Below are 26,261 nucleotides of genomic sequence, written 5' to 3'. Positions count from 1 at the left end.
TCACAGGTATTGACATACTTTATTAAATACAAATGCACATCTCTTACATTTTATATATTATTGTCTCAGGTAAAAATATATTTTTAGAAATTTATGACTTCACAGCTCAGTTACAGAATGACACGATTTTATATTGCTCTTTAAAAAAATTCACAACTAAGGTGTAGAGACATCAAGTATTTACAGCACTAAAAAGGAAAGCAGTAAAAATTGGTCAACTCTGGAAATGGTTTTGTGGTCAGTGGAGACGGGAGAAAGTCTGAGTCAGCCTTGCGCCAGCAGCTTGGCCCTGCAGCTCTCGCGAAGCCTGGTGATAGTAGTCATGGACAAGCTTCCAGGCTCTGAGAATATTTTCTGGAAGAGAAATGGAAAGAGTTTAAAAACAAACCCAAAACATGTTTTTACCTTAGCTGTACCCTGTTAAAGGCTAGGCTGTGGCAGACCGACCGACAAAAACTGGTCTCTTGCATGGCAAGGGAGGACAGCCCTCAGTCCCAAGTAGTTCTTCATAAGTTCTGGATATTAACCGTTAATCAGATATTTGGTTTGCAAATACTTTTTCCCTTTACTCTTGTTACTCATTTCATTTGCTGTTCAGTTTTTGAATTGGAAGTATTCCTATTTGTGCATTTTCGCTTTTGGTGTTTGTGTTTTGTTCTTTTTGTTCAGAACCTTTAATTGTATCCTGTAGCAGCTCTGAAGCCAGTCAGGCCATTCATGAGCAGACTAAGTAAAGCATAAGAAACCAGATTTGAGAAATGGAAGCAGAAGAGCCTCAGACTAATTTCTAGTAAAAGAGAAAACTGCTTAACAGTAAGGAGAAAAAAAATATGCCTCAGGGAGACAGCAAGCACACAGGTGGACACAGCCATGGGACTCCAGAGGCTGTGTTGTGATTGGCATGAGAACAAACATTTTAGACTAGGGTATGTGCCATTACAGCTTTATGAATAATTTAATAATCATTTGTGCAGTTATTGCTGAGAAATTCACGGTTATAAATTAGGCCAAGTGTAACTAGCATTAAAATTTTTTTTTAACAAATTTCATTTTAGAAATTCTTCCGTAGTTTCATAATACACAGCACCAAAGGTCAGAGAAGAATAGCTAAATAAGTATCCACATTCCTGAAAAGCAGGAAGTAAACCAAGTCCTCTGAGATGTGCATCTGTCCTCTGAGTGTTCGACTGTCCCTCTGCCCGTTCATGTTCCACTGAGCTCCAATATGAAATCTCTGTTTTTATTATCCAGGAAATTCTAGAGATTCCTGTATAGGATTTCAGAGAAGTTTGACGTATGAACTGCAGGTGCTATGCTGTTTTTTTATTTGTCTGTCTGTTTGTTTGTTTGTTTTTTAAATACAGTACATATACAATTTTGTAGAGATCACTGAGAAAATAAGACTCACTGTACTAGAGCTGCTTCCCTACCAACTTCCCTTGAATGGCTACATCTATGCAATGATATACAATGTGTCTTTACACAGTGTTTTTATTTTGATGTGGGTAAACTGGTAAAACCTACCCAGTGTCCTCATGATCCTCTGTGCTTCCCTTGAGCCAGTCATGCTCACGGAGCACCTTTGGGCCAAGTCCTGCTATGGACAGCTGACCCACCTACAAATGGCTCACATGTTAAAAAGATGAATTTTATGGTCTAGGAATTATATTTTAAAAAAAAAAAACTAAAAAACTAAACAACCCTGGGATGCAGGACTTATCATCTCCTCTCTATTATACATGAGGAAAGTGAGTCTAAAAGAAATCATGAAACCTGACAGCAGCTATGCAGAGAAGAGCAAGCTATGATTCTGCCTGAGCTCAGTGCCCAGCTCCTACGAACTCCTCCACGTACAATCGGACTTGTATGACACCTGGAAGAGGCACGATCCTGCCATCTGCTGCTTGGATTCCCCTTTAACATTCTCGGCAAGAGGCCACCGGGCTACTTGAAGACTTCGAGGATGGAGAAGTTACCTGTACCAGAGGAGGCATTTAGTCATGGGTGATGGGCTCCAAGTTCCACCTGATACACCTCCAAATTAATCAGTTATTGGTTTCTGTTCAACATTTCTTGTCCGTCATCACTACCTCCTCTTTACTGACTTTGCTGGCTGGTGAGTACGGCTTGGTAGGAGCTGAAATGTCAGTGCTCATGACCGCTCGCCCTCCAGCCATCAGAAGATGCATATGACCCTGCCGACCACCACAGCAGCTAGATGGGAGGTCATCTCTGAGGCCAAGTAAAAGTGAAACCCCCTCCCTGCTGGAGCCCCAGGATGAAGGCCCTGGGTTTTCTCTCACTCCCCAGAGCTGTCTCGCTTCACTTCCAGAGTGGTGTGGAGAAAGCTCAAGGCAGGAAATCTTTGGCTTGGTGCCCTAGATTCTTTCTAAGATGGTCCCAGCCACCAGAAGGCCACCCCTAGCCACTCCCAGGCAAATCTGCCCCAGCAAAGTGATTGCACCCTCCCAGGGAGGTGTGGAGAAGTCGCTGGCCTTCCCAGGAATAGAAACAATGTCCCACACAAATACATTCCCATGCTCTCTGCTACCTCCTTTGAATTTGTAATTGCTTCGAATGTAAATGTGAAAAGCAAGGTGGGCCAGGCACTGTAGATCAAGGTTGCGCAATGCTAGCGCTCATTACCTCCCTCCAGGGCCATCCCAGTTCTGGGCTCTGCTCCCACTTCTCGCCCTCTTCCCACTAGGCCATCTAAAACCTGCCTTACCAGCCTGAGCCTGCCCCAGCTCTGTGGCCTCCTCAGAAGGCCTGCTGGGTGCAGCTCCCACTTTATTCACTCAGTAGGTCTGAGTCATCTACATCAGGAGTCCCCAAACCCCGGGCCATGGATTGGTATTAGTCCACGGCCTGTTAGGAACTGGGCCGCACAGCAGGAGGTGAGTGGTGGGCAAGCGAGCGAAGCTTCATCTGTATTTGCTTCTGCTTCCCAGTGCTAACATAACCGCCTCAGCTCCACCTCAGATCATCAGGCATTAGGTTCTCATAGGAGCACTGGTCCCTGGTGTCAATAAGGTTGGGCACTGCTGGTGTACATAGCCTGTGACCCCACTAGGATGAGGAGAAACAGGAGACCTCCTATAGACAGGGTCATCAGAAAAGCCCTCTGAGACCAAAAGCACAGGCAGCAGGCTCAGGAAAGGCTCTAGACTCAGAGAACTCTGCCAACTCCTAGGCCCAGAGAAAGTAAAGTGTGGGTCAGACACGTTTGTGTCCTTGAGCCCTCCATGCTTTTGCCCCGGTGAACCTGGACTGGCCCTATAGCAGGTCTCATCGGCACTGGACTCTGCCCACTTCAGGGCAAGCTGCTCCACGGCTGATGGCACAGGAGGAGGGGCAGTAGCCACTAGACTCCAGGTAGGTGGCCCCCACAAACCTGCCAGCAGGCCCTGGGTGCCAGGAGGTAGGCCTAGAAGTGGCTGGAGCCCCTCTTTGGGGCTGCTTGAGAAGGGAGGGGTAAAGGGACCAAGCTAAGACAGAGGTCCAAAGGAAACTCAGGGACAGATGCTTTGCCAGACAGATCGAGTGCAAAGCCAGGACACCCACTTCACAGGCTGAGCACACCCAGACATACCTCACCTGCATAAAAGTGTGACATTCCATCACAAAACTCCCTTTGGTGATCTCCTTGAACTTTTCACAAATGTCTGCAACACTGCTGGCTTCCAAAATAAAAGCCTGATGTTGTTTAATGAGAGTCAGGGCCACCCGGAAGATAATCTTTGAGCCTTCATTGAACAAACAATCCCAGATTCGAAGCACTGTCTACAGAGAAACAGAGAAATGGTGCATCACTACACGGTGACCTGAGGCAGCCTTGGTCCCAGCAGGGTGGGGGACACACTCACCTCCACGGGCAGGATGTCCACAAATAGGCAGATGAACCAGCGTGACACAACCAGAGTCCACAGAACACCGTGCCCATCCATCAGGGCCGCCACCGCCGGCAGCTTGGTCCTCACCAGCTCCCCTAGGACCTCCTGGTCCATCTTCAGGCCCAGCATCGCAGGGCTGTAGTAATCTGTCACAGGGATGAGGAGAGAAACCCAAAAACGTGTATCACTTGTTCCACAAACCACAGCCCCTGCCAGCCTCATCCCTCATTCTCCTCTCAGCCAGGGAAGGAAAGAAGGGCTATTCGTGGAGGATACTCTCCAGAAGAGCAGGAGACACCTGGGGAAAGATGCCGAGCTGTGCGGATGCAGGGGCTCCTGGAAGATAGTCCCAAACAAAGCCCCCCAGATTCCCTGGGGGCTCTGGACAGTGAGGCCCTACTGGGCATCGGTTAAAATCTGCTGGCAGGAAGCAAGGATATTTGTACACCCATGTTCATAGCAGAATTATTCACAACAGCCAAAAAGTGGATGTAACCAAGTGTCCACTATGGATGAATGGATAAAAGGAACGTGGTCTACGAATACAATGGAATGTTATTCAGCCTTAAAAAGGAGGGAAACTCTGCCACATGGTACAACATGGATGAACATCATGCTAAGTGAAATAAACCAGTCACAATAGAAATCATATATGATTCCACTTACGTGAAGTGCCTAGAGCTATCAAAATCATAGGTGGAATGGCCCATGGGTGCCAGGGGCTGGGGGAGAGGAATGGGGAGCTGTTATTTAATAGGGACAGAGTTACAGTTTGGGAAGATGAGAAAATTCTGGAGATGGACAGCGGTGATAGTTACACAATATGGATGCACCTGATGCCACTCACTGAACCGTATGTATACTTAAGATGATAAACACGGCAAATTTGATGTTATGTCTATTTTACCACAAGAAAAATAAAACTTTAAAAATGGGCCTTTTCCTGTCGTACCACTTGAGGGAGAGAGCCTCTGCAGTCAGGGATCTACCCACAACAGGCTTCTTGGCTAGGGGCGGGTGGAGCAGGCACAGGGCCACCTGAGCTGAGGAGACAGCCCTTCCTGATCGCGAGCTCCTTCCTGGGAGCAAGACAAACCGCAGGGTGGAGGTGGCCATGGCCCAGCTGGCCGAGGAGGACCAGGAGCAGGAACAAGCCAACCCAGGGTCACCATGCCACGCCCACACACACACACAGAGTAAGGAAGGGGTGGGGCTTGAGGCAGGCGGCCCCTCCCCATCCCCTGCACCCACCCGCCTCCCCAGAGCAAACAGCACGGGTGAGCAACTGTGTCGTAAAACACAATATTGGAGAAATTTGGCCTAAACCACAGATTTCTAATCCCATGGCTGGCTGATAAAACGTGTGCCCTTAATGGGGAAAACTTGGAGCTTCGAGGACGGTGGCTGCCTCGGCCATGATGGCTCCTCCAGCACCGTGCCAATGCCCCCTGTGCATCCTGGGGTCCTCTGAGCACAGGATGTACTCTCCCTTCTCTACCAGTGTTGTGTTTTTCACTTATTTCTCTCTATTTTACAATAAATTTGAACATTACACAATAGAGTGAAAAGTGAAAAGTGAACGTTGCCCCCCACACCACTGTCCCCAGGTAACCTAATCACCACTAAGCAGTTTGGCTGGCCTGCCCCATTCTTCCAATATCACATAACAGATTTACTTACCTTGCAAACAGGACCTTTTGCACACTCTTTGCACATACAAACCTTTGCACACCCTCATATACATGGCCTCACATACCTTTTGTAAGGCGCCTTTGCAGGGATAGGCCATAACCCACTCCGCCAGCTCCTGGCCGATGGACGCTGTCAACCCACGTGTATGTGCTCACGTGTGCAGGGACATATGTACATGTGCAGCTGCCGGGCGAAGGTTCTCATAAAACCCTACATGCTTGCTCCAACGTTAGGGCAGAAGACCCTTCATTACATTTACCAGAAATTCGACAAGGAGCTAAGTGTCTCCACCACTCTGAATACAGAAAGGCAAAGGCAACATCAAGTCTAAAATTTTTCTCGTTCATTCCTAGAGGGATGATAGCTTAATTTGGAGAAATCGCTGCTCTGTTAGCGGCTTGGGGACCCTGGGCTGTCGGAACATGGACAGCATAACCTGCTAAGGCGACCTCACGGCCACTCTGTCTCCCTCATTACAGGGCTCGGGTGCTGGCAGGCAGGCAGTCATCCCTCCAAGCTCAGACAGACAGACAGACAGACAAACCAACACTTCCAACCGCGTGTGTATCTTTTGAATGGATAGTTTTCTTGCCAAAAAACTTTCTAGCCTGTCCATGTGATGTATTATAATAAATTTTAATGCTTAATTTTTGCTATAAAAACTAAGTAACCTGTGTAATAAAATGGGAAACTGTGCACACATTCTGCATACTATGAAACAGTATCTCGTATGCTGCCCCTATGCAGTTTGGTCACTCACCGTGGCAAAGGGACGAGATGAAATATTTTGGTTAAAATTTTAAAATAGTCATTATAAATACTGACATGCTATCACAGCCATGTTGCTAACTTTCAAAAAGTAAGCTAAAATAAATTATGTTTAATACTAAAGTACACTGAAAATAATTTGATAGAAGCCAGTTTGGTTATAAAATACCAGGGATTAAAAAAAAAACTTAACTTTCCTTTTCATGTATTTATTTTGTATCTAGCTCTTGAAACTTTGAGCCATTTGCTCTCTTTTTCCTTTTTAATTCAGTAATATTCTGGTCCATCTGGGGAGAAAGAAGCAAAGGTCCTCTGTTCTCCTTTCAAGAGTGTCCTGAGTGCCAACCCAATTATATGAGTGACATCTTAGAGGGAGCCGGGTTTAAGAGCAAGATTGATAAGAGGATTTGCCAAGAAAGACATTTAAGCTGCAAGCACAGTACGACCTTGTTCTTAGTTAGAGAGGCTTACAGCAGCTTCCAAAAATAGATGTCAAAGTCACACCCCATTCCAACACAGGCCTGAGCCAGGGGAAGATCACTGAAACCCTCCCAACCTCTCCATTTTCCCTCCTCAATGTATTTTGCCCTTAATTGTTGAAAGGGAGACAAACCACAATTCCTTCAAGGCCCTACCTGCAGCATTCCCCTAACTACCGTCTGAGCAGAAAGGCACACATCAGAGCCAGCATTCGACTGCGCACAGGAACAAGGAAACACCCTACACAGCCTAGAACTGGCCTCGCTTCCCTTGGGCCCCTGAGTCATGATTCTCCTGGGGACACTCACCTTTGCGAACAACCTAATGGCTGTGTCAGCACATTGGAAGGCTGAATGGTGCTTTGCAGGGGTGTGTGTGTGTGCGCGACGGGGTGCAGGGAAGGCACACAGGTACTGTCTCAGGTGTGGGTGCTGCTGTGTGGGTGGGGGTGCACAGATTTAGAAATCTGCCTGTGATTATTGCTACCTAAGTAGTAAGTGGTAGAGCTGAATTCAAACCTGTGTAGTCTTAATTCTAAAACTGATGCTCTTCAGCCCAGGGATGAAGTGCCCACTTGTGAAAAAGCAAGTACACATGTCACAGGAGTAGGGCACAGGCTACGGAATGCAACACACAACTGGGGGAGACCCTACAGGTTAATCAAGAGGACACATGGTCTAGGTGCTCTGGTGCAGTTGAGTCGAAGGGAGTCCAGTGATCCTTGCCCTGTTCCACCTCTACTCCTCAGGGACTGTGAGCCTCACCCCACAGGATATGCCTTATCAGTCCTCATGTCGGCCACTCCCTGTAGTCTGAGCTGGGGGTATTTCTGTGATGAGCAATTAACAACCTGTTTCCCTGTGTTTCAAGGGAAAACAGGTCCAACCAGCTTTTCAGGATGCCAATGTATTATTAGTTCATTATTGCACTGATTCCTCACTCTTCACTCAATGTAATTACCCAAGATATTGCTCCTCACTCCATTTTCAAAGTCAGATGGCATCATTAGCACCAGGAACTCAGAGCCTGGTCCTTACATGGATTTTCTGCAAGTCTCAGGAGTCCTCTTCTAACCACGAAGTGGCTGATTCTTCTTTTCCTCTTGTATCCTCTCACTGGATGCCTTAGTTTGAGTGGTAACTAATCAGGGCAGCTACCATTAGTTCCCAAAGAGGCTGCCTCATGTCACAGGAGATCTGCATGAGACTGAATTCTGCGCACGGACGTATGGATGCCATGTTTCATGTGTAGACATTGCTTGCTTACATTCTGTTGACTTGGTAACATAGAGGCATTTATGTGTAAAAAGTGAAATCCTTTAAGTAAACCGCAACTATTAGCTTTCATGCAACAATGTAATAATCCTGGAGGCAGCAGTGCCTGAGGAGGGCTCCATCAACAAGGCAGAAGGTGGTGAGCTGGTCACAAGATCACGAGTTCCCTGACTCCGAAGTTACTCTCTGCCCCCAGTTCCACCTTTGAGAAAAGACAGTGACAGAATGCTGTCCTCAGTTCTAATACTGACTTTTATCCTGTTTCGACTGCTCTGAAATCGGGTGTCACTGGCCCAGAAGTGGCAGCCATCAGGGGGCTGTGCTGAAGGCGTTGATGTCCTACTACATTGTTGTTTAAATCTGCATCTCTTTGCTTACAGGAAAACTTGGTCGTCTTTTCATAACTCTGTTGGCCATTCAGGTTTCCTATTTTGTAAATTACCTATCTGCTTTTTCACTTAAGTCTTGAATCCATCTGGAATGGAAAGAGTGGTCTAATTTTGTTTTCTTCCATATAGACAGTCAACTGCCACAGAATGAAGTTTTAAACAGTCTTTCTTTCCCCACTAATCAATTTATCTTACATACCAAGTTTCCACAGATTAAGAGATACATCAGTAGACTAACTGATTTCTGGCCACTCAATTCTGTTTATCCATCCATAACCTACTACCATACAATTTTCATTATTATGGCATTATTATAAATCTCCAATAATCTTCTTTCAAGCTTCTTTTGCTTTACTTTGCTCTTGATTTTTCTGCATGATTAAGCCATCCCTGCATTCCTGGGATAAACGCTTTAGATAAAAAATAATAATGCATAACCATCACCGGATTCCAGTTGCTAATCCTATTATTATTTGAATTAGGATTTGTATATCTATATTCATCAGTAAGATTAGCCTGCATGATGGCAAGGTTACATTAGCTTCATAATATGAGTCGATGTGCAGTTTTTCTACTTTCTGCAAGATTTATAAAAAGAAATAGGAATTATATGTCTCTTCAAGTTTTAATGAGATTTGCATGTCTGTGAAGATATTCTGTATGTTTGTGCGTATGCCCATTTAGATGTTCCATTTGCTCTCAAGTCAGCTTTGTCAAACTGTTATTATCTCAAAGTTATCCATTTGTCTCTTCAGTTTATTCCTATTCTCTTATGATTTTTAAAAATCTACAGATTTTCAAATTATAGCACCCTTTTCATTTCTAAATACTTTATCCATTTTTTATCAGTCTTGCCAGAGGTTTGTCTATTTTGTCAGTTTTTCCAATAACCAGCTTTTGTCTCAGTTCATCTTTGCTATCTTTGTGTTCTTTGCTTCCTATGCCTTTAATTTGCACTCTTTAATTTGTGTGCTTATACACACACATATATATATAAATGCATAGGAAAATTTTGGGAATATATACAATAAATTGATAACATGATAACAAGTATCTCTGAGTAGGAGGGAAATGGGAAGAGAGTATTAGTAAAGAAAGACTGTCACTTGTTTTTTCTATAATCTACTATATTTTTTGAACATTTGAAATGAGAATATATTTGCATTTTGTGTATAAGTTAAAAAAGCAACTAAAAGCAAGATAACTGTGGTGCCGAAATGATCTAGTTTGTGCAACCAGAATTCAGTGAACATGACATAAGACTGCCCCTTTGCCATTTGGAGAGCCCCACAATAACAAGATTAATCCTTTTTTTCTCCCACAGCCCTGACATTTGTACTTTGACATTTTCTTTTGTTTCTGAATCAAGACCTGATGGCCCTGCAGTTTAGTTTGACTAAACTTAATAATGACAGAAAATGACATTTCATGAACTTAAAACAAGTTTCTATAAGGACACTACCACCTTAGGGACAATGTAGAGTCTTGCTTTTACTTTTTTGTTTTTCTAAGTCAGCATTTATCACCTCCTAATACTCTATTGTTAAAATGCAAGGAAACCTCAAATGAAATTGGAGTTGGGAAGGCCTGTAGAGAGAGCACTCACACCGTACCACTTGAGGTCCAACTACCCCAAACAGGAAGACCTCAGTTACAGATCTCAACAGGAAGAGAGGCAATTACAGACCACAATACTTTACTAACTTACTCATCCAACAGGAGGAAGACTTTCCTCTTGCTCAGCAACAAGCCCAGCCAATGGAGACTCTGCAGCTCAGGCAATGAGAAGTTGTCATCACCTGAACTCTTACTTTCCTCCAATGAACTTTCATTTTTGTCTTTCTGATGACTTCCTTGTCCTGCCCTTCTTTCTATTAAAGTTGCCATCTTATATAACCCCTCAAACTCTCTCCCCACTTGCTAAATAAGTTGCTGCTTGATTCATGAATCATTTAATAAAGCCAATTAGATCTTTAACTTTATGTAGTTAAATTTTGTTTATTAAGTATAGAGGAGAGGCTTTTCCAAGACATGATAGATGTCTGTCACTCATGCTGGACCTGGGCCAGAATGGAGGTTGCTTTCTGCAAACTCCATTTAGAGCTATCTGATTGTAATCATTCTGACATAAATCATCACCTCTCCCTTGCCTCCTGCTATGTGCTGGTTCCTGGAACAGACTGTAGTCCTGACTTAGTTAAATATGTACTAGTACCCGTGACTACTCCCCCTTTGACCCTATATAATTCTTTGGTACCCGCCAAGCAGTGCAGGGATCCATTTCGTCTATTAATTACCAGACTGGAGTGGCCAGCCTCTTTCTGCAGTCTTTCCCTGCCTTCCACTTATTGAGGCAGATTTTCAGACTCGTGGCTTTTCCTCGGGTCTGCATGTATGAATATTAAAACTATATATTTTACCTATTTATTATAGGTTGTGTTGTGGTTGCTGTTGCTCATTGTTTGACCTCTTACTACAATGGGAATTCCAGAAGGGTGGAGCCTTTTATATTTTGTTCACTGACATTTCCCAAACTCCCAGAACTGAACTGATCGTGGATATAAATATTCATTGTAATATAGTTGTAGGACATAACTGAAGCAAACAGTGAGTGTGTTACAAAGCTCTGTCAATATTTCATTTGGAAAGTCTCTTGACACCCTCTTCCTCATAATTTCCCGATCGCTGCAGTTTAAGCCTTCGTGTTGAAACTGGGACTGCTAGAGTCCTCTCCCACTTTAGACTCTTTCTCACAGGCAGGACCTCCCCAGCGTGTGCTTCCTCGGGGGCAGCTCCTTCCAGTCTGGCCTCTGGCATGCTCACTCCTTAGTCCTTGTTAATGGCACCAAGCATGAGGAGTGCCCCATCTCCCCCGCTCTCTCGAGATCCTTTCTTTAATGGTGCCACTCAGGTTCTCTCTTCCAGGAGGCACCTGCCAAGGGCTTAGAGTCATGTAGCTATGGATCTGAACCCAGGCTGGACTGCATACAGCTGTGACATTTAGGCCTTACTTGCCTCATCTGTAGAATGGATTAATAATTGGGTCTATGTGATATAGTTGTCCCGAGGATTGAATGAGAATGTTGGCATAGGTTAGTGTGGAACCTGAAATATGCTATGTGCACACTGCACTCATGTGTCAACACAAAGTTCCTGGAAATGTAAGCCAGCTCTCCAGAGAAGGCCCTGAGCACTGTCCTGGGGTGGTCTAGCCCAACTCAGAGAAGCATGTGTGGGGGAAGGAAGGAACAGGAAGGAAACTCTGAGGCAGGCAAAGAAAACGAGACTGACCCGGGGCTCATGAAGAGCCCGTAACCGCCCAATCCACCAATCATGAGGACTTCGCGACTATGCTTGCCTTTCAGGCTAAGCGTGATGTTCACTGTGACCAATCACCATTATCATGGCTGGAGAAGGCAGAAGGTCGAATTCGCCCCAAGTTCTCTCCCACCAAGAGGGTTCTGGCCACTTCTCTTCCCAAAGCGAGGCTACTCTGCAACTTAGAGTCTATACTGTGCATTATAAAAATTGATGGTTATTTACTAACGTATAAATTGTTTGTTAATTAATTTGTAATTCAGATAATTAGTATTCATTAATAAACAGAAAAGTTGAAACGTATGAAAGGAATGATTTTCATCTTAACAGTAATAGTAGCTGACAATTATTGTGTTCTTACAACCATTCACGAACTCAATAACAAATACATGCATGAAACCAAGTGAACCTCTCAGGTTTTGTGATCAATAAGACATACAATAAGGCCCAAAAAGCCTCAACACAAATAGTACAGCCTGAGGAACAGATGAGCTAAGTACACGTTCTCAGCCAAGTTCAAGCTCTAAGCCACAGAAATGACTGACTGCTCTTGCTCAAGCCGATCACCTTAAATATTTTCCTTCTCCTTAAGACCACTGCAAAAAGGATTTTTAACCTCAAATCCCAAACAATTCAATTATTTTTTAAATTAAATCTTGACTTGTCAGCTGAATATCATTTCAATGACACCAGAAATAAGACAGTGAAAAGCATACAGTAGGGATTTTCAACATACCAGGTAGTATTCTTCCAACGAGGGCATCTAATAGCCAAAAAGATTCTTCTTCATTTTTTGTGATGAGAATCAGATATCCCGCTATAAAATTCATTCCCTGAAATTAGAGAAATGAGAAACAGAAATTCATGTCAAGTTTTAAACCACTGTTAGGATCTGTAATTTGGGGGCTGCTACCTACTTACTAACTTTCCATTTTCCTTGCTCTTCCCTAAAAGTTGCATAATTTTAGAATGACTTTTCAGTAAACTTTAGAGAGACTAAGGATCTAGTAATGCATTTAGTCAAACCTATACAAAAAGGAAGAAAAAGAAAATGGTTTAAAAAACTCTGAATACTGCCTTAGAATACTAAAATCAAAGGCTAATGGTAGCCTTACGATAAAATACAACTTACAACTGGTTTCTAAAAAATTAACAGCATGAAACTCGACATCAGAGGGGAAACTACCAATGACCATATTTTGTAAAATCTGTAAGGAACATGATCTGACACATAGGGATGCTGAAAGAGACTTCCATGTTGAAGATTATTTGGGGAAATTCACAGCACACATTTGTCAAAAGGCAGGTGTTGCTAAAATACTTGAAGTATGTGACTCTCTTAGCTGAGAACCAGCTGGACACGGGGAAGAAGCAAGGTGGGCGACCAGAGTGAGTCAGTGTAACCTCCGGGTGGCTGAATTTCAGACCCCTTCTGTCTTCTTTTTTGCTTGCTTGTATTTTCTACGAGTACATATTTCTCTAATAATAAGGGAAAGATCCAAATCTGTCAACCAACAATATAAAATGAACGCAGAGACACGGGGGAAACGCCGTGTATAGAGGGAGGCAGAGATCGGGCAAGTGTCTAAAAGCCGAGAAACTCCAGGGATTGATTGCCGAAGACCACCAAAAGCTGGGGGAGGGACCGGGAACGGCTCCTCCCTCACGGCCTCAGAAGAAACCAACCTTAGTGATGTTTCGGTCCCTGCTGTTCATGCCCCTCAGCTTGTGGTACTTTGTCACAGATTTCCAGGAAACTAATACAATGTGTATGTGTGTGTGTGTGTGCGTGTGTGTGTGTGTGCGCGCGCGCACTCAGGTGTGTATATGCATATATATTCCAAAAGCCAACAGAGTTTTGGTGTCAGGCTAATATTGTGTGGTTTATTTTTTAAGCTATTTTTAAAATCCACAAGAACAGTAACTAGAATAATCTTTGGACAACTTCTCAGCCATCCTACCTCCCCATGTTCTAAAGGCCCAGTCCTTGTCTCAGGACAAAAAGTTAATAAAAGTAATAAAAGCTGAGAATGACAGAAATTCCGTATGAGAAGAACAGACTCATCCCACTTTGTCTTTCTGCCAGCACTACCCCCACGTACCAGAGCAACGTAAAAACACAACCTGATCAGTTATTCAGGTGAATATGAGTAGTAGCTATGGTGCTTCTTTGCTGCTCGTCTTTTCAAAAGGATCTGCCTCACTCTTCCCGTTTCCCCTCTTTCCTCGGTGGAGTCCAGAGCCATGCCACATGCTGTCCGCATAGGACCACAGCTGGCAAAGCAACCCCCGCTGCACAAATGTTTGTTCGAACCTTATTAAGGACCCAAATGCTCCTGGCTCCCTAGCCTTAATGATGACCTTCTGGAGTCCTTACCTCACCCACGACTGTTAGATGTAAACTTCCGATCACTATGGGTTTCACTCACCGTCCTCTCAGGAAACCTTTAGACAAGCCTCAGCCTCCAGGAGCATGGGAAGCATGCAGCCTCACAGGCAGGGAAAGCCACTCCCACTTCGTGACAGCCATAGGCTCATGCTTGCAGCCATGGCGACAAGCAGCGTTCCCGGTAACAGACAGTGGGTCGCTCTTGCCAACACCGAGCTGGGATCGCTAGCCAGCTCAGGCCTTGCAGGCCTCCAGAGAGCTCAGAGACCAAAAAGGTCTGTCTCAAGGGAAGTGTGGCCACATTACACGCATGCACCCACAGGGGACCCAGCTGCGGCTGCTGCCAACTCCTCATGCTCTTCTGGCTTTCCCTGCTAGGAATAAAAGTGTCTCTTTAACACAGTCCAGACTAAGACCACTTCAGGAAGGAATGGGAAATGATTCTTCCCCACCTCACGTGTGCTTCATGAGGCAAATCCAAAACGAGATGACTGAGAGTGGCAGGTGATGAGGCATACCATTACCTTAAATTTCAGGGAAGATCCGACTTCCAGAAATAACTGCAAAGAATACCCCCACCCCACACATGCGCATGCACACACACACTCACCCACAATTTGCACTGAGGCAATAAGGTGCTGGTTGCTTTGTGTTCTAGAAAATGCAGTCCTGTGTTCACCTAAGTGACTTCCTACCTGCTTTCCCACTTTCCTGACCCTCTCTCACTGTGGTCTGATACAAAATAAAATCTTTAGAAAGTTTACTGCTTTTCTAACTGGGAAATATTTAAAGTCATAGCTAGTGCAGGTGTTATGACTTAGGGAGTGTGTGAACTAGATTGATAGAGAATACCTAACATACACACGGAGAACATCCTTGTTAAGTCTGCGGGAGTGTTGATCGGTTTCACCTTCCTGAGGGCTTACCTGGCAGTACCCCACACCTTGGTTGTGGTGCCCATAGGCCAAGAGCACATTGTACAAGGTCTTTTGTAAACAGGGATCTGCGCTCTTCCGGAATTTTATGTTGTCTGGGAAGGTCCTGTTCATATCTGCGGGGAAATTCATGGCACAGAATTATTCAAAAGGTGCGAAGAGAAGATTCATCTGTGATGTGCCAAAATCCTCTCTGTGTCTACCCCTAAGAGAGGCCCCAAACCCCACCTGGTGAAGTGCTGGGCTCTGTCTAGGGTTTAATGGTTTCAACTCTGGTTACACATCTGAATCGCCCCAGGACAGCCTGGCTGCCCTTAACTGGCAACGGGCACCTGCGGCCTCCACCGTCAAGGCCCTGGGCACAACTGCAGTCAGGAAGAGGAGGGCACCCCCTGAACCCCCTCTTTACCTCCCCCATCCCACCCCTGGCCTTCTCCACGCGCACCCCAGGAAATGCCAGTGGGCCCCAATAGCCAGTTCTCTCAAAATCAGTGGCAGCAAAGAGGGCTTCTTCGGGCTGAAGCCTGGGCTGCTACAGGGCCCCCAATTTTTCCTCATTTTTCTCTGTCCCACAGACCTGCCTGCAGCTCCAACCTCAGCTAGGAGAAGGCTTAACTCTAGGACCACAGGTGACAAGTGAGCAGTTTGCACAAAATTTGGGACAACTTTTCAATGTCTGAAGATGGAAAACATAAGGAGTCAGAACACACTGAGACTCCCTTTCAGAAATAAATGGACGAAACTGAAGTTAAGAATTAAATAAACTTGGCACTGCCGACCCTGTTTGCAGGAGTGTTTTTTGGCCAGCCTCTTCCTGCTCGTCAGACATCCACTTCCTCAGCCCAGCCCTGCTGGCATGGCCCAGCCAGTCCACACTATGGCCCAGAGCAGGGGCACAAGTGCTGGACAAGGTCTCCAAGAAAAAACTGTACTGACCCGATGCCTGACTTTTTAAAGCTGAGTTTTATATTTTAACTCTGTAGAACAAAGAGGATATATGTCAACTTAAACAATTACACCTTTTCTGATTCTACTCACTCCACATAGATTGTAGTGTGCTTGCTATAAGTGTGAATACCAAAATGGATAGGGACACACATACCCTTATAGATCTCAACAGAGGGTACTCGTAACCATTAGCTTTCTCTGTCATGCTATATAACATAAGCATACAGAGTATCTCACCTTTGTGCCTAAGGAACTCTAACTTCTGCTTTAGAATGCTGGCTACATAGATTCCGTAAAATGTTGCAACAGTAATTCTGTTCCCAACCTCTGGCCCCTGGGCCTTATCTTTGCTTATAAAAATCTAGCCATTAGCAGAACAGTAAGCTCAATCCCCTTAATCACTATTTTTCACTGTATGTTTTCTACAAAAAAGATTTTTTCCCCCCCTGGAATTCTAAGCATTTCAAAAACTAGAATTGATCGGGAGGAAATGAGTGTTTTTTAATAATTCAGACTAGAATGGCCAGCTGCGCTCACTCCTATGTAACAGTTTTTATTATGAGAATTTTTCCATATGTTTTAAAATCTTTCTACAGGAAAAGCCCCTTCCTCCCATCACAGAGGTAGATGTGGACAGGGACGTTCAGTCTACGCTTACACGGCACAAAGCATCCATTCTACCATTCCCATAAAATGATTTCTCCAGATTCCTCAAAAATACAGACAGTATTACCATGTGATCCAGCAATCCTGCTACTGGGTACATGCCCCTAAAGGACTGGAATCAGGGTCTCAAAGAGATATTTGTCTACCCATGTTCATAGCAGCATTATTCGCAACAGCCGAAAGGTGGAAGAAACTCTAGCATCCATCAACGGATGGAGAGTTAAACAAAATGGTGCATATACATACAATGGAATATTATTCTGTCTTAAAAGGGAGAGAAATTCTGACACATGCTACCACATGGATGAACCTAAGGACATGAAGCTCTGGGCAATAAGCTAGTCAAAAAGGAACAACAACTCCTGTATGACTTACTGATATGAGTCATCAAATTCATAAAGACATGAAAACAGAAAAACGGGAGCCAGTGGTTGGGGATAGGGAGGGAGAGGGGAGAATTACTGTTCAATGGTGATAGAGTTTCAGTGTGGGGAAGATAAAATGATAAATTTTATGTTATGTATTTTTGCCACAATAAAAAAAAAATATTTATCCAAAAACAATGGCACTAACAGAACTTCTAAATTGATTTTTCAAACAAACAGCAACGGCCTATTATATTTAATACGCATGTCTTCACTGGGACCTAAGGTCTGGTCCTCACCCAAATCAGCATTTCTGGCCCTGCTGAGTGACGCCCCCAGGCTGTGCCTGCAAAGCCAGCAACAGTTTCCATTCTGAGACCTTTTGCCATGGTATGCTATGCAATCAGGATGCAACCAGCAGGTTTGGCGGCCCCAGCTCTCCCCACTGGCTCCTGCCCTGGGGATATGAGACTCCAAGAACTGAAACACTCGCATTCCTTATGTTGGGGACACACTACTCTCTCATGGTCACAAGTCGGTCCAACGTCTCAGCACTTTAAAGTAATTGGATTTTTTAAAATTAACTATTGTGTTTAAATCTGTACTTCTCAAAAACTCTTAAAATCAGAAAGGCAGAAATATTTCCTAAAAACCTAACTATTAAGTTTAGGTTAAACTTTTATATTTTTTGAGCACTTTGAACTTCTAACCGCCAGGGAGCTTATGCAACTATTGAAAAAAAATGGAGGAAAAAGAAATTAGAAGCCAAAAATATCAGCATTCCTTGATATTAGAGTTAGACACAAAGGAAAAAAAAAAAACTCTGGTGTGTAGCTTTACGATATGTGGGTAGCTGATTCTTTAAGTCCTCGTGTGTTACTGTCAGGCACAAATCCCTTACAGCGATGATCCTACTATATTATGATTGCTTGCTCAGCCGCCTTCTCACTTTCCTGGAGGGATTCTTCATGGAAGAAATATGGTCTTTCTATTACCATTTTCCTTACCTGCTAGATAGGTGCTCAAGTATTTGCTAAATGAATTAAAGATATTGTTCTCCCCTCACGAACGCTTAACATTTTGATTTTTCTTTGAGAAGAATATAATTTCAAACTGAAATCAGTTGGTGCATCTTTAGCGATGTTTGTTCCTTCATCAACATCACTTCAAAGGCGGGGTACAGAGACAATTTGGGGGATAACATCTGTTCCTCCTCCTGCCTGGGCTGCCGTCTACCCAAGGGATGGATTCTGCACGTCACCTGTCCTGATGGCCTCCTCCAGGCTGTCGTTCCTCTCTCCCTGGAGAAGTCGGTGGTAATAGCCAGGGTTCCGGTCCATCTGAGCCTGGGCGCCACTCACCCCCATCCAGACGCGGGCCCGGTGTTCGAGCGGAACACCCTTCCGGATATAGCGCTTCACTGAAACCGAGAGAGGGGGCTGCTTCAGGACAGACAAGCATTTCCCAAAGTCAGAAAGCTGACGCAGGGGCCCTCTGAGCAAACTGCACTAATTTCGATGCTTTTACTTCACCAGTTTTCTCCCTCAGTCAAACATTAAAATGTGCAAAATTTCATATATCTCCATCACAACCGGTACATACACTCATTACAGAATGCTGCTCTCCATCCCAAACAGAGCACAATCAGACAGGAGGCTGCAGTAGGCTCTGATACTTCGACTTTGCTGTCTGCACAAAGAGACATGGACTATAAGATCCATCCTCTGGTCTTCCCTCATCACTGACAACACACACTGTTCCAGGCACGGTGGACATGAAGATGGATTAGCCACAGGCCTGGCCCCTAGCTCTTGCTCAGGGGTGACTTGGACTGGGAACAGTCACTGTGACCCAGGGTGCAGAGAGCAAAGCTGGTGTCTGCATAGGGACTGCACATAGGAGTAAATACCAGGAAAGCAAGAGGTACAAAAGCCACATCAAGTGAAGGGACATGGAGCAGGAAGAGACCCTCAGCTGGTCCTAGGAGCTACAGGCAGAGCCATGAGGGCCAGAAGGACAGCTGTGGGCAGACAGACTCGGAGGCCCTTGTTTGCCAGGATCAGATGCACAGTCCTTCCCTGAAGTGAAGGTGAAACAGCACGGACCAAGGTTGCTTGGTTTCTGGAAAGCCTTGTTCGCCTATGTAGAGGATGGACCAAGGGGGCAGAGACCAGTGAGAAGCCAGGCTAAAAACAGGAAACAGCAAGTACCTGAGCTGTGAGGCTGTGTGATGAGCCTGGCAGGGAGTGGATGGGCTTTAGCTGCAGAGGTCCTCGGCCTGTCTTGCAGCTAACCTCTGTATATTCAGAACTACTACATTTGGGAGAAATATTTTTATTGACAATAAGTATGTGAAAAGGTTATAAGTAATTTTCTAATGACCACAGAAACATATAAGAAAAGAAGCCAAAAACCAAGAGAGCAACTTCAATTCATCAATATTCAATAATTTCCCAGGAAGATGGGAAAGGTTTGTGAGACTGACATTCAAATTAATTACAGAAAGCCCAGGGATGCTATGTTATACTTTTAATGACCTTAATCTAACCCCTAAAGCAGTTCATTTTCAAAGCAAATATTCATAGCTTTGTTTTCCTTCGATAGTATATTATAAATATCATTATTTTAAAAGAAACCACACTTAAGAAAAAAATAAAAGCTCATGCAATTAGTGAAATCCTGCAAGCTGCATAAAAAGAAAAAAATCTGAGGCACCTACTACACTTAACAACAACAACAACGAATTGTAGAAATAATGTTCTAGGTTACAGTAAAAATAAAGCACTATTGATAAACCATATTAACTCACACTCCAAGTTGATCCACAACTGATATTTGTACATGAGCACCTAAAATGGAAGCTCCAGGGGGCCAAGCCTCTGCATCTGCCCACTCCTAGAAGGGTATGTGGAGGCAGTAAATGCACGCTAAATATTTGCAGAATGATGCAAGGATGACAAGGAAGATCTGGAGGTGGGAAAGAAACAGACAAAAATCATCCACCAAAAGCCAAAGAAAACCTGACACTCTCTTTGCCAGTTTAGAAGCACATTGGAGGATCGTGTCCTGGCAAGAACGTTTCTGTATGATCCACTCATATTGTTACAGGAACATGGAAAACATAAGTTTTATTTTTAAGCCTACCAAAGACACTAATAATTCAGCCTGACCTTCCCCCCAACTTCGTATGATTTATACTAAAGTTTGGCAGTAGGTTTCATGAACCTTCAGGGGCATCATCACCAGAAATGCCCTGAAGGAGCTGTTAGCCATTCTCTGCTAACCAGCAAGGGAGAAGAGTCAGTCCTAATGCAGGTGGGGACTATTCTAACTTAGAAGGTAGCAAGGAAAAAAAAAAAAAGACATGCAAAAATCAACAGTACTTCTACACACTAACAACAAATAGATGAAATCAAAAAACTGAAAATAGTATCATTTATAATAGCATCAAAAATAAAAGGAGAAATTCCTACAGATAAACCTGACTAAATATCTGTGGGATCCAAGTGCTGAATACTGCAAAAGTCAAAAAGACCTAAATAGTGGAGAGATATGCCCTGTATACCATATTCATGGATTAGAAGACTCCACATTGTTAAGATATCAGTTCTTCCCAAATTGATCTATAAATTTGATGCAATTCCTATTACTGTTCCAGGAGAAATACTTAGTTCACCATGACAAGTGATTCTAAAATTTATGTAGAAAGGAGAAGGAACTCAAAAAACCAAAACAAATTTTGAAATGAAATTGGAAGAGACATGCACTATCTGACTTTAAGGCTTACTACGGACTTACAGTAGTCAAGACAGTGTCGCAGTGATGAAAAGATATACATACAGAGTAACAGAATATGAGAAAAAGTCCAGGAATAGACTAACACCAATAGAATCAACTGCTTTTTGAAAAAATTACAAAGGAACTTCAATGCAGACAGAACAATCTTTCCAACAAAAAAAAAAATGGCCAATAAAAATACTAATAAAGTGCTAGCAGGAATGGGGCCCAGCAGGAACTCTCATTCATTGCTGGTGAGGATGCAAAGTTATGCAGCCATTTTGGAAAGACAGTTTGCAGTTACCACATGATCCATCACTCCCACTCCTAAGTGCTTCCTGAAGAGAAATTAAAGCTTAAGTTTTCACAAATACCTGTATACGAACGTTTATAATGTTGGCTTTACACATCCCAAATGTCCTTCTACTGATAAACAGATTAAAAAATTGTGATACACCACACAATGAAATATTCCTCGGCAATAAAGAATGAATTATTGAGACACCCAAGATCATGGATACATCTCAAAGGTACTTATGTTAAATGAAAGAAACTAGACTTGAAAGGCTATAAGCTGTATGATCCCATTTATAGGACATCCTTGGATGGCTGAACTACAGAAATGAAGAGATCAATGGTGGCTTGGGGTGGGGTGTGGGGGTGGGGTTGGGGGACTGCCTACAAACAGAGAGCCAAAGGAAATTCTGAAGGTGATGAACAGTTTTATATCTTGCTTGTGGTGGGGCACGCATGATTCTATGTGTTTGTCTAAACTCATAGAACAGGACACCAATAAGATCACTGTAAATTCAGAAAAATAATTTTTAAACATAAAGTAAAAAAGGGTAAAGTTGCAAAATGGTTAAACCTCTCACTCTGGAGTCAGACTTGGCTCTGCTGTGATTTCTTAGCTCTAGACCTTGAGCAGGCCTCAGTATTTTCATCTGTAAAATGGAAATAAAGCACTCAGCCTAGTACCTGAAGTACCATCAGGACTCAATGAATCTTAGTTGTTGTAACAATGATAATAATACCTAGAAGTTTCAGAGAACAAAGACTTCTGCTACTTTTTGATGTTTGTTATCTGAACAATGTTTCTTTAGAAAAGAATGAAAAAGTGTCCTCAGAAACGGACACTTTCCCAAGGGCAGGGCTCACCCACAGGTCATCGCTGACATTTGCAAAAGTGTAAAATGTAAAGGAAAAACAGTGGGGAAGTTTTTTTAAAAAAAGAGGCTGAATCCCAGAGAATTAACTTCCAACTGTATGCCCCAACAAAGTGAATCCTGTTTTTTGGTATTTGTCTTTGAAAATCTATTTTTGCCATTAACTTCAGATTTAGATGGTGTCGATATTCTAAGCTACTAGGAAGGAGGTCCATAAGATGCGAATAGCTGCGAGGCTTTTTCTCTTGCAGAGCCCCCTCACACCAAGAAGGGAAATGAAAAGGAAAAAGAACAGGTGCTAGGCCAAGGTAAGACTAAGTGTGTTGAACTTGATCTTCAAGGTTGAGGGAGAAAGAGCAAGCTGTCTCAAGGGCTTCTGGTGGATATTTGCTAAGGACAAAGAAAAATGAAAAGATAATACTCATCATATACACAAATAGTGTAATCAAACAGCATAAACTATAACTGTTATCCGAAGACATGTTGAATACCAAGATTTGCAGATCCTTGTGTTGCTGAAACATCACGATAGGCAATATAGACGGAAGTCCTTTTCCAAAAGAGAAAAAACATGATAGGACCAAAAAAAGCAAGACAAGGTGAAAGAATAGGATCAAAGGAGGATTTCAGGATGTGCTTGCTGATATTCAAGGATGGGTTTCCAAAACTGAGCTCCTTGACTATAAATGTCCACACTGTGGGTCCAACATCCATTACCATGTCATCTCTTCCCTGGGATGTCACATATCTTACTACACTATAGTCAGCCTAGACTACGGGGTGGGAAAAACTGGATTCCCATTTCTGGAATAACTCATTCAGTCTTGTTGATGTGTAATAGCCCACTCTCGTAGAGCACTGCCAGTGCTGGGAGGTTCCCTGACCCACACCCAGAAACCACACCAAGCTCCAGCAGTTAACACCCTGGATCACAGAACTATATGAGCCTACACACTAATTGAACTTATCTGTGTCCCCAATTCCTGAAAGAATATCAGGCCACTAGACTCTCCAGTTTACCTTGACACTGAATCCCACCAGGAATCAAATATATTTGCTCCTGGACCTGTTATGACAATCGTACTTGTTACCATAACCACACAGTTTAACTAACATAACGCATATCAAAGAAATATTAAAGCAAGCCAGAAAGAATTGTTATTTCAACAAAAACCAAGTTAAATTCTTAGAAAGAGTTGATAGATAAGTGCTCAAAGTAAAAGCAAAGAAAACAAAATCTTTGAATTAGGTGTAAGATAACTGCAAAAGATAGGGAAAAGAATAAACATCTGAGGGTGTCTGCATTCAGATTTTATTCCTACCCTACTTAGGAAAAAAACAATACTGGAAAATATTTTCAATACTGAAAAATGAATTGAGAGTGTGGATTCTGCAGGAAAGATACAGAATTTAAATTAGTGGACCCGCTCTATTCAAAGAAAAAAAGATAACAAGATAGAATCAAAGGAGAGAATCAAAGATGGCAGAATGAACATGCATTGGTGTTTTACATAAAAATAAAAGGTTTAAAAATAAAAGGTTTATTATGCACACAGTACATCCATTCATTCTGTAGTGATTCTCCACTTTAACTGACCTCTGGGTCAGTAGTCCAGAGTTAACCATATTGAACAGGAGGCCTTCTCCTGCACTAAAAGCCAAATGCAGACCCATGGGTATGGTTATTCCATTTGTACACGTGTGTGCGTGTGTGCACACTCGTGTGTATGCAAACCTTGTTCCTAGGGGGAGACATAAGGACAATCGCCAGTGGTCACCTCTATGGGAGACTGGGATCTAAAGCAGGAGAAACTCCATGTCACTTTACATCTTTTAATACGATTAAGATAATTTACCATGTACATAAACTGTTTATTTTTATATACTTTGTATATAACTTCTTAAAAAGACCAGTCAACTTTTAAGAATGAATTAAAAGGAAAAAATAAAGGAAGATGTGCTGCTGGAAACATGATAACACAGGGACTACCCAGGGATGAATTTCAGCATAAGGTTCATGTAGGATGCACACAGGCTATTAGCTTCAGGAGTCTGTAAAGCAACAAAGGACCAACCTTTAAGGCCCCTTCCAGCTGATTGTATGAAATGCTAGTTTACCTGAGTTTTTAATAAGCACTCCCATCAGAAACAGTCTTGAGAGAGGGCTGGGTCAAGGGACATGCCAGTGGCCCAGAGTCTTGGGATGACAGCCTCCTCCTGACCCCAAACCTAACAGTCGCTAAGGTCTCAGATCCATCTACCTACTCTCGGCCCTCTCAATCAACTCCACAGATATTTTCCAAGCACCTACTGGGTGCTAGGGCCACTCTGCATCCTATTCACTAACTACTTTAAAAGCAAAAATAGGTCTCCTCACCCGTTTGCTCATAAATCCTTTTATAGTTGGCATCTCTCTGCCTGGTCATGTGATGTGTGCCTACATGTAGCCCAGTGCAGGGCCCCTTGACTCCATCTCCAGTCCCTCCTAAACACATCCCTAATACTCTAGTCACACAATTCTGTCCTTTGCAGCTGACTCCTGTCCTCACCCCTTGTCATTAATGTACTATTTCAGGAAGCCCCCATATGCCCCTCTGCACCACTTATCTGAGCTCCTTTAACTCTCAGGGCACACTCCTACCAATGCCCTCACCGCCTGCCTGGCAGATACTGATTAAACACTTCATTCATTCATTTAACAAATACTGAGACCAATCCCTGCCAACAAGAATGGATCTCTGATTCTAGCAGGGAAAACAAACGATATGATAAATTAGATCTGCACTGCATTAGAGAGACAATGAGGAGAAAATAAGCAGGGACGGAGTAGTAGGAAGTGTGTGGATGTGTGATGGGATGGGGGGATGTGTCATTTAAGACAGATGCTCAGGAAGGCCTCATGGAGGTGGCATTCAAGTCAACACCTGAACAAGACCAGGCACAGGTTGGGGGAGAGGCTGGGGAGAACCCCAAAGACCCGCCGGTACACACCAAGAGTGTGCTGGAGGAACAGGGAGGAGGCCTGAGGGTGGAGGCCTCCAGGCTTAGAGAAAGGGAGGGGTGGGTCTGAGGCAGGAGAAGAGGTGAGGAGTGCAGTCCCGACTGGCTTTCACTCTGAAGGAAGGAGGGAAAGCTCTGTTACAGGAACGGACAAGTGGAGAGCCCTGGCCAATTTCACTTTGAGCAGTAGGAAATGAAATCAGTTTTCTTGTGGAAAGATGGCGTGGCCCATTCATATCTGGCAAACAGGCCCATCTCAAAGGGAAAAAAGGATGTCGCTGTACCTTAACGGTGCAAGTTCTAGTTTGATTAAAAATTTGAGCCTCAACTTTAAGCCTGCATAGGACACATACCTACCTGCCTTGTAACCTCCTGGTTTCCAGAGCAGCAGGATAAAATACACACGCCAGACTCAAGGCAGCCTCCCAGGGTAAGGGGCCTGAGGAATCCCGAACCCCTCTGCGCCCAGGAGCATTTGACAGCCAGTGACCTGTTTGCTGCAGGAGTGATGGACCAAGCTCCGAACTCACCTGTCATACTTTTCTGGACACTACTACTTCCCTTTAGAAGTTTAGACCATTTTATTGCTCTTCTAGTGAGTATCACCAAATAGGTTGAAAAGAATTCTTCATAAGCTGCATAATCAAAGTCTTCAGGTCTTTCAAACCCATATGGATCAATCCTACAATAAAAAAAGAAAAACCCTGAGGCCCCGTAATAAAGTTCCGCGCGCACGTGCGAACTGTGGCACAGAGCTGCAGGGCCCCAACTAGGGTCCTGCCCCCCAGGTCCCCAAGGGGAGGAGCGGTGGTCGGTCCGGAGCTGCGAACCACACGCGGGGGTGGGGGGGCGCGCCCTGGTCCCTCCCCTGACGCAGAAAGGAACAGCGGGCCGAGAACAGCGTAGGCGCACCCCGGCCCAGGGACGCGCAAGCGCCAGCCCCCACCGCCGCACCCTCCCACTCACTGCACCCCCAAATCCCGCACCCTTCCATCCTCGCATCCCCGTACCCCTAGGCTGGGCGAGGGTTGTCCCGGCCCGTGCGCGCCCACCTGGGGACCCGGTCCCGCGCCGCCTGCGCACGCTCCGCAGGCTCCATGCAGGAGAGCTGGGGTGGCCGCCTGGAGACGCCCGGACCGCGGCCGGGTAGAGGTGCCAAATCCACCTCCCCGGACTCTGGGCAGCTAAAGTCCTTCCGCTG

At 44.1% G+C, this 26,261-nt stretch overlaps 1 protein-coding gene across 3 annotated transcripts; it reads right to left on the bottom strand.

Moving 5' to 3' along the window:
* On the bottom strand, positions 1-26,261 carry GRTP1 (growth hormone regulated TBC protein 1). Of its 3 annotated transcripts, none has more exons than XM_016151931.2 (8): positions 26,113-26,261; positions 25,591-25,742; positions 18,379-18,537; positions 15,130-15,254; positions 12,551-12,647; positions 3,867-4,039; positions 3,593-3,783; positions 1-354 (listed from the first exon to the last, which is right to left on the bottom strand). In XM_016151931.2, exons 1-8 carry the CDS (start codon positions 26,157-26,159, stop codon positions 321-323), a joined length of 978 nt encoding a protein of 325 aa, XP_016007417.1. In that variant the 5' UTR covers positions 26,160-26,261; the 3' UTR covers positions 1-320. The 3 variants fall into 3 exon arrangements, with proteins under 3 accessions (XP_016007417.1, XP_016007416.1, XP_016007418.1); XM_016151930.2 differs by having other exon boundaries at positions 3,598-3,783; XM_016151932.2 differs by lacking the exon at positions 18,379-18,537 and having other exon boundaries at positions 3,598-3,783.

The sequence above is a fragment of the Rousettus aegyptiacus genome, unplaced genomic scaffold, assembly GCF_014176215.1.
Source record: "Rousettus aegyptiacus isolate mRouAeg1 unplaced genomic scaffold, mRouAeg1.p scaffold_m13_p_11, whole genome shotgun sequence".
Classification (NCBI taxonomy): Eukaryota; Metazoa; Chordata; class Mammalia; order Chiroptera; family Pteropodidae; genus Rousettus; species Rousettus aegyptiacus.
The sequence above is the reverse complement of the archived record's forward strand: the minus strand, read 5'-3'. Positions and strand labels throughout refer to the sequence as shown.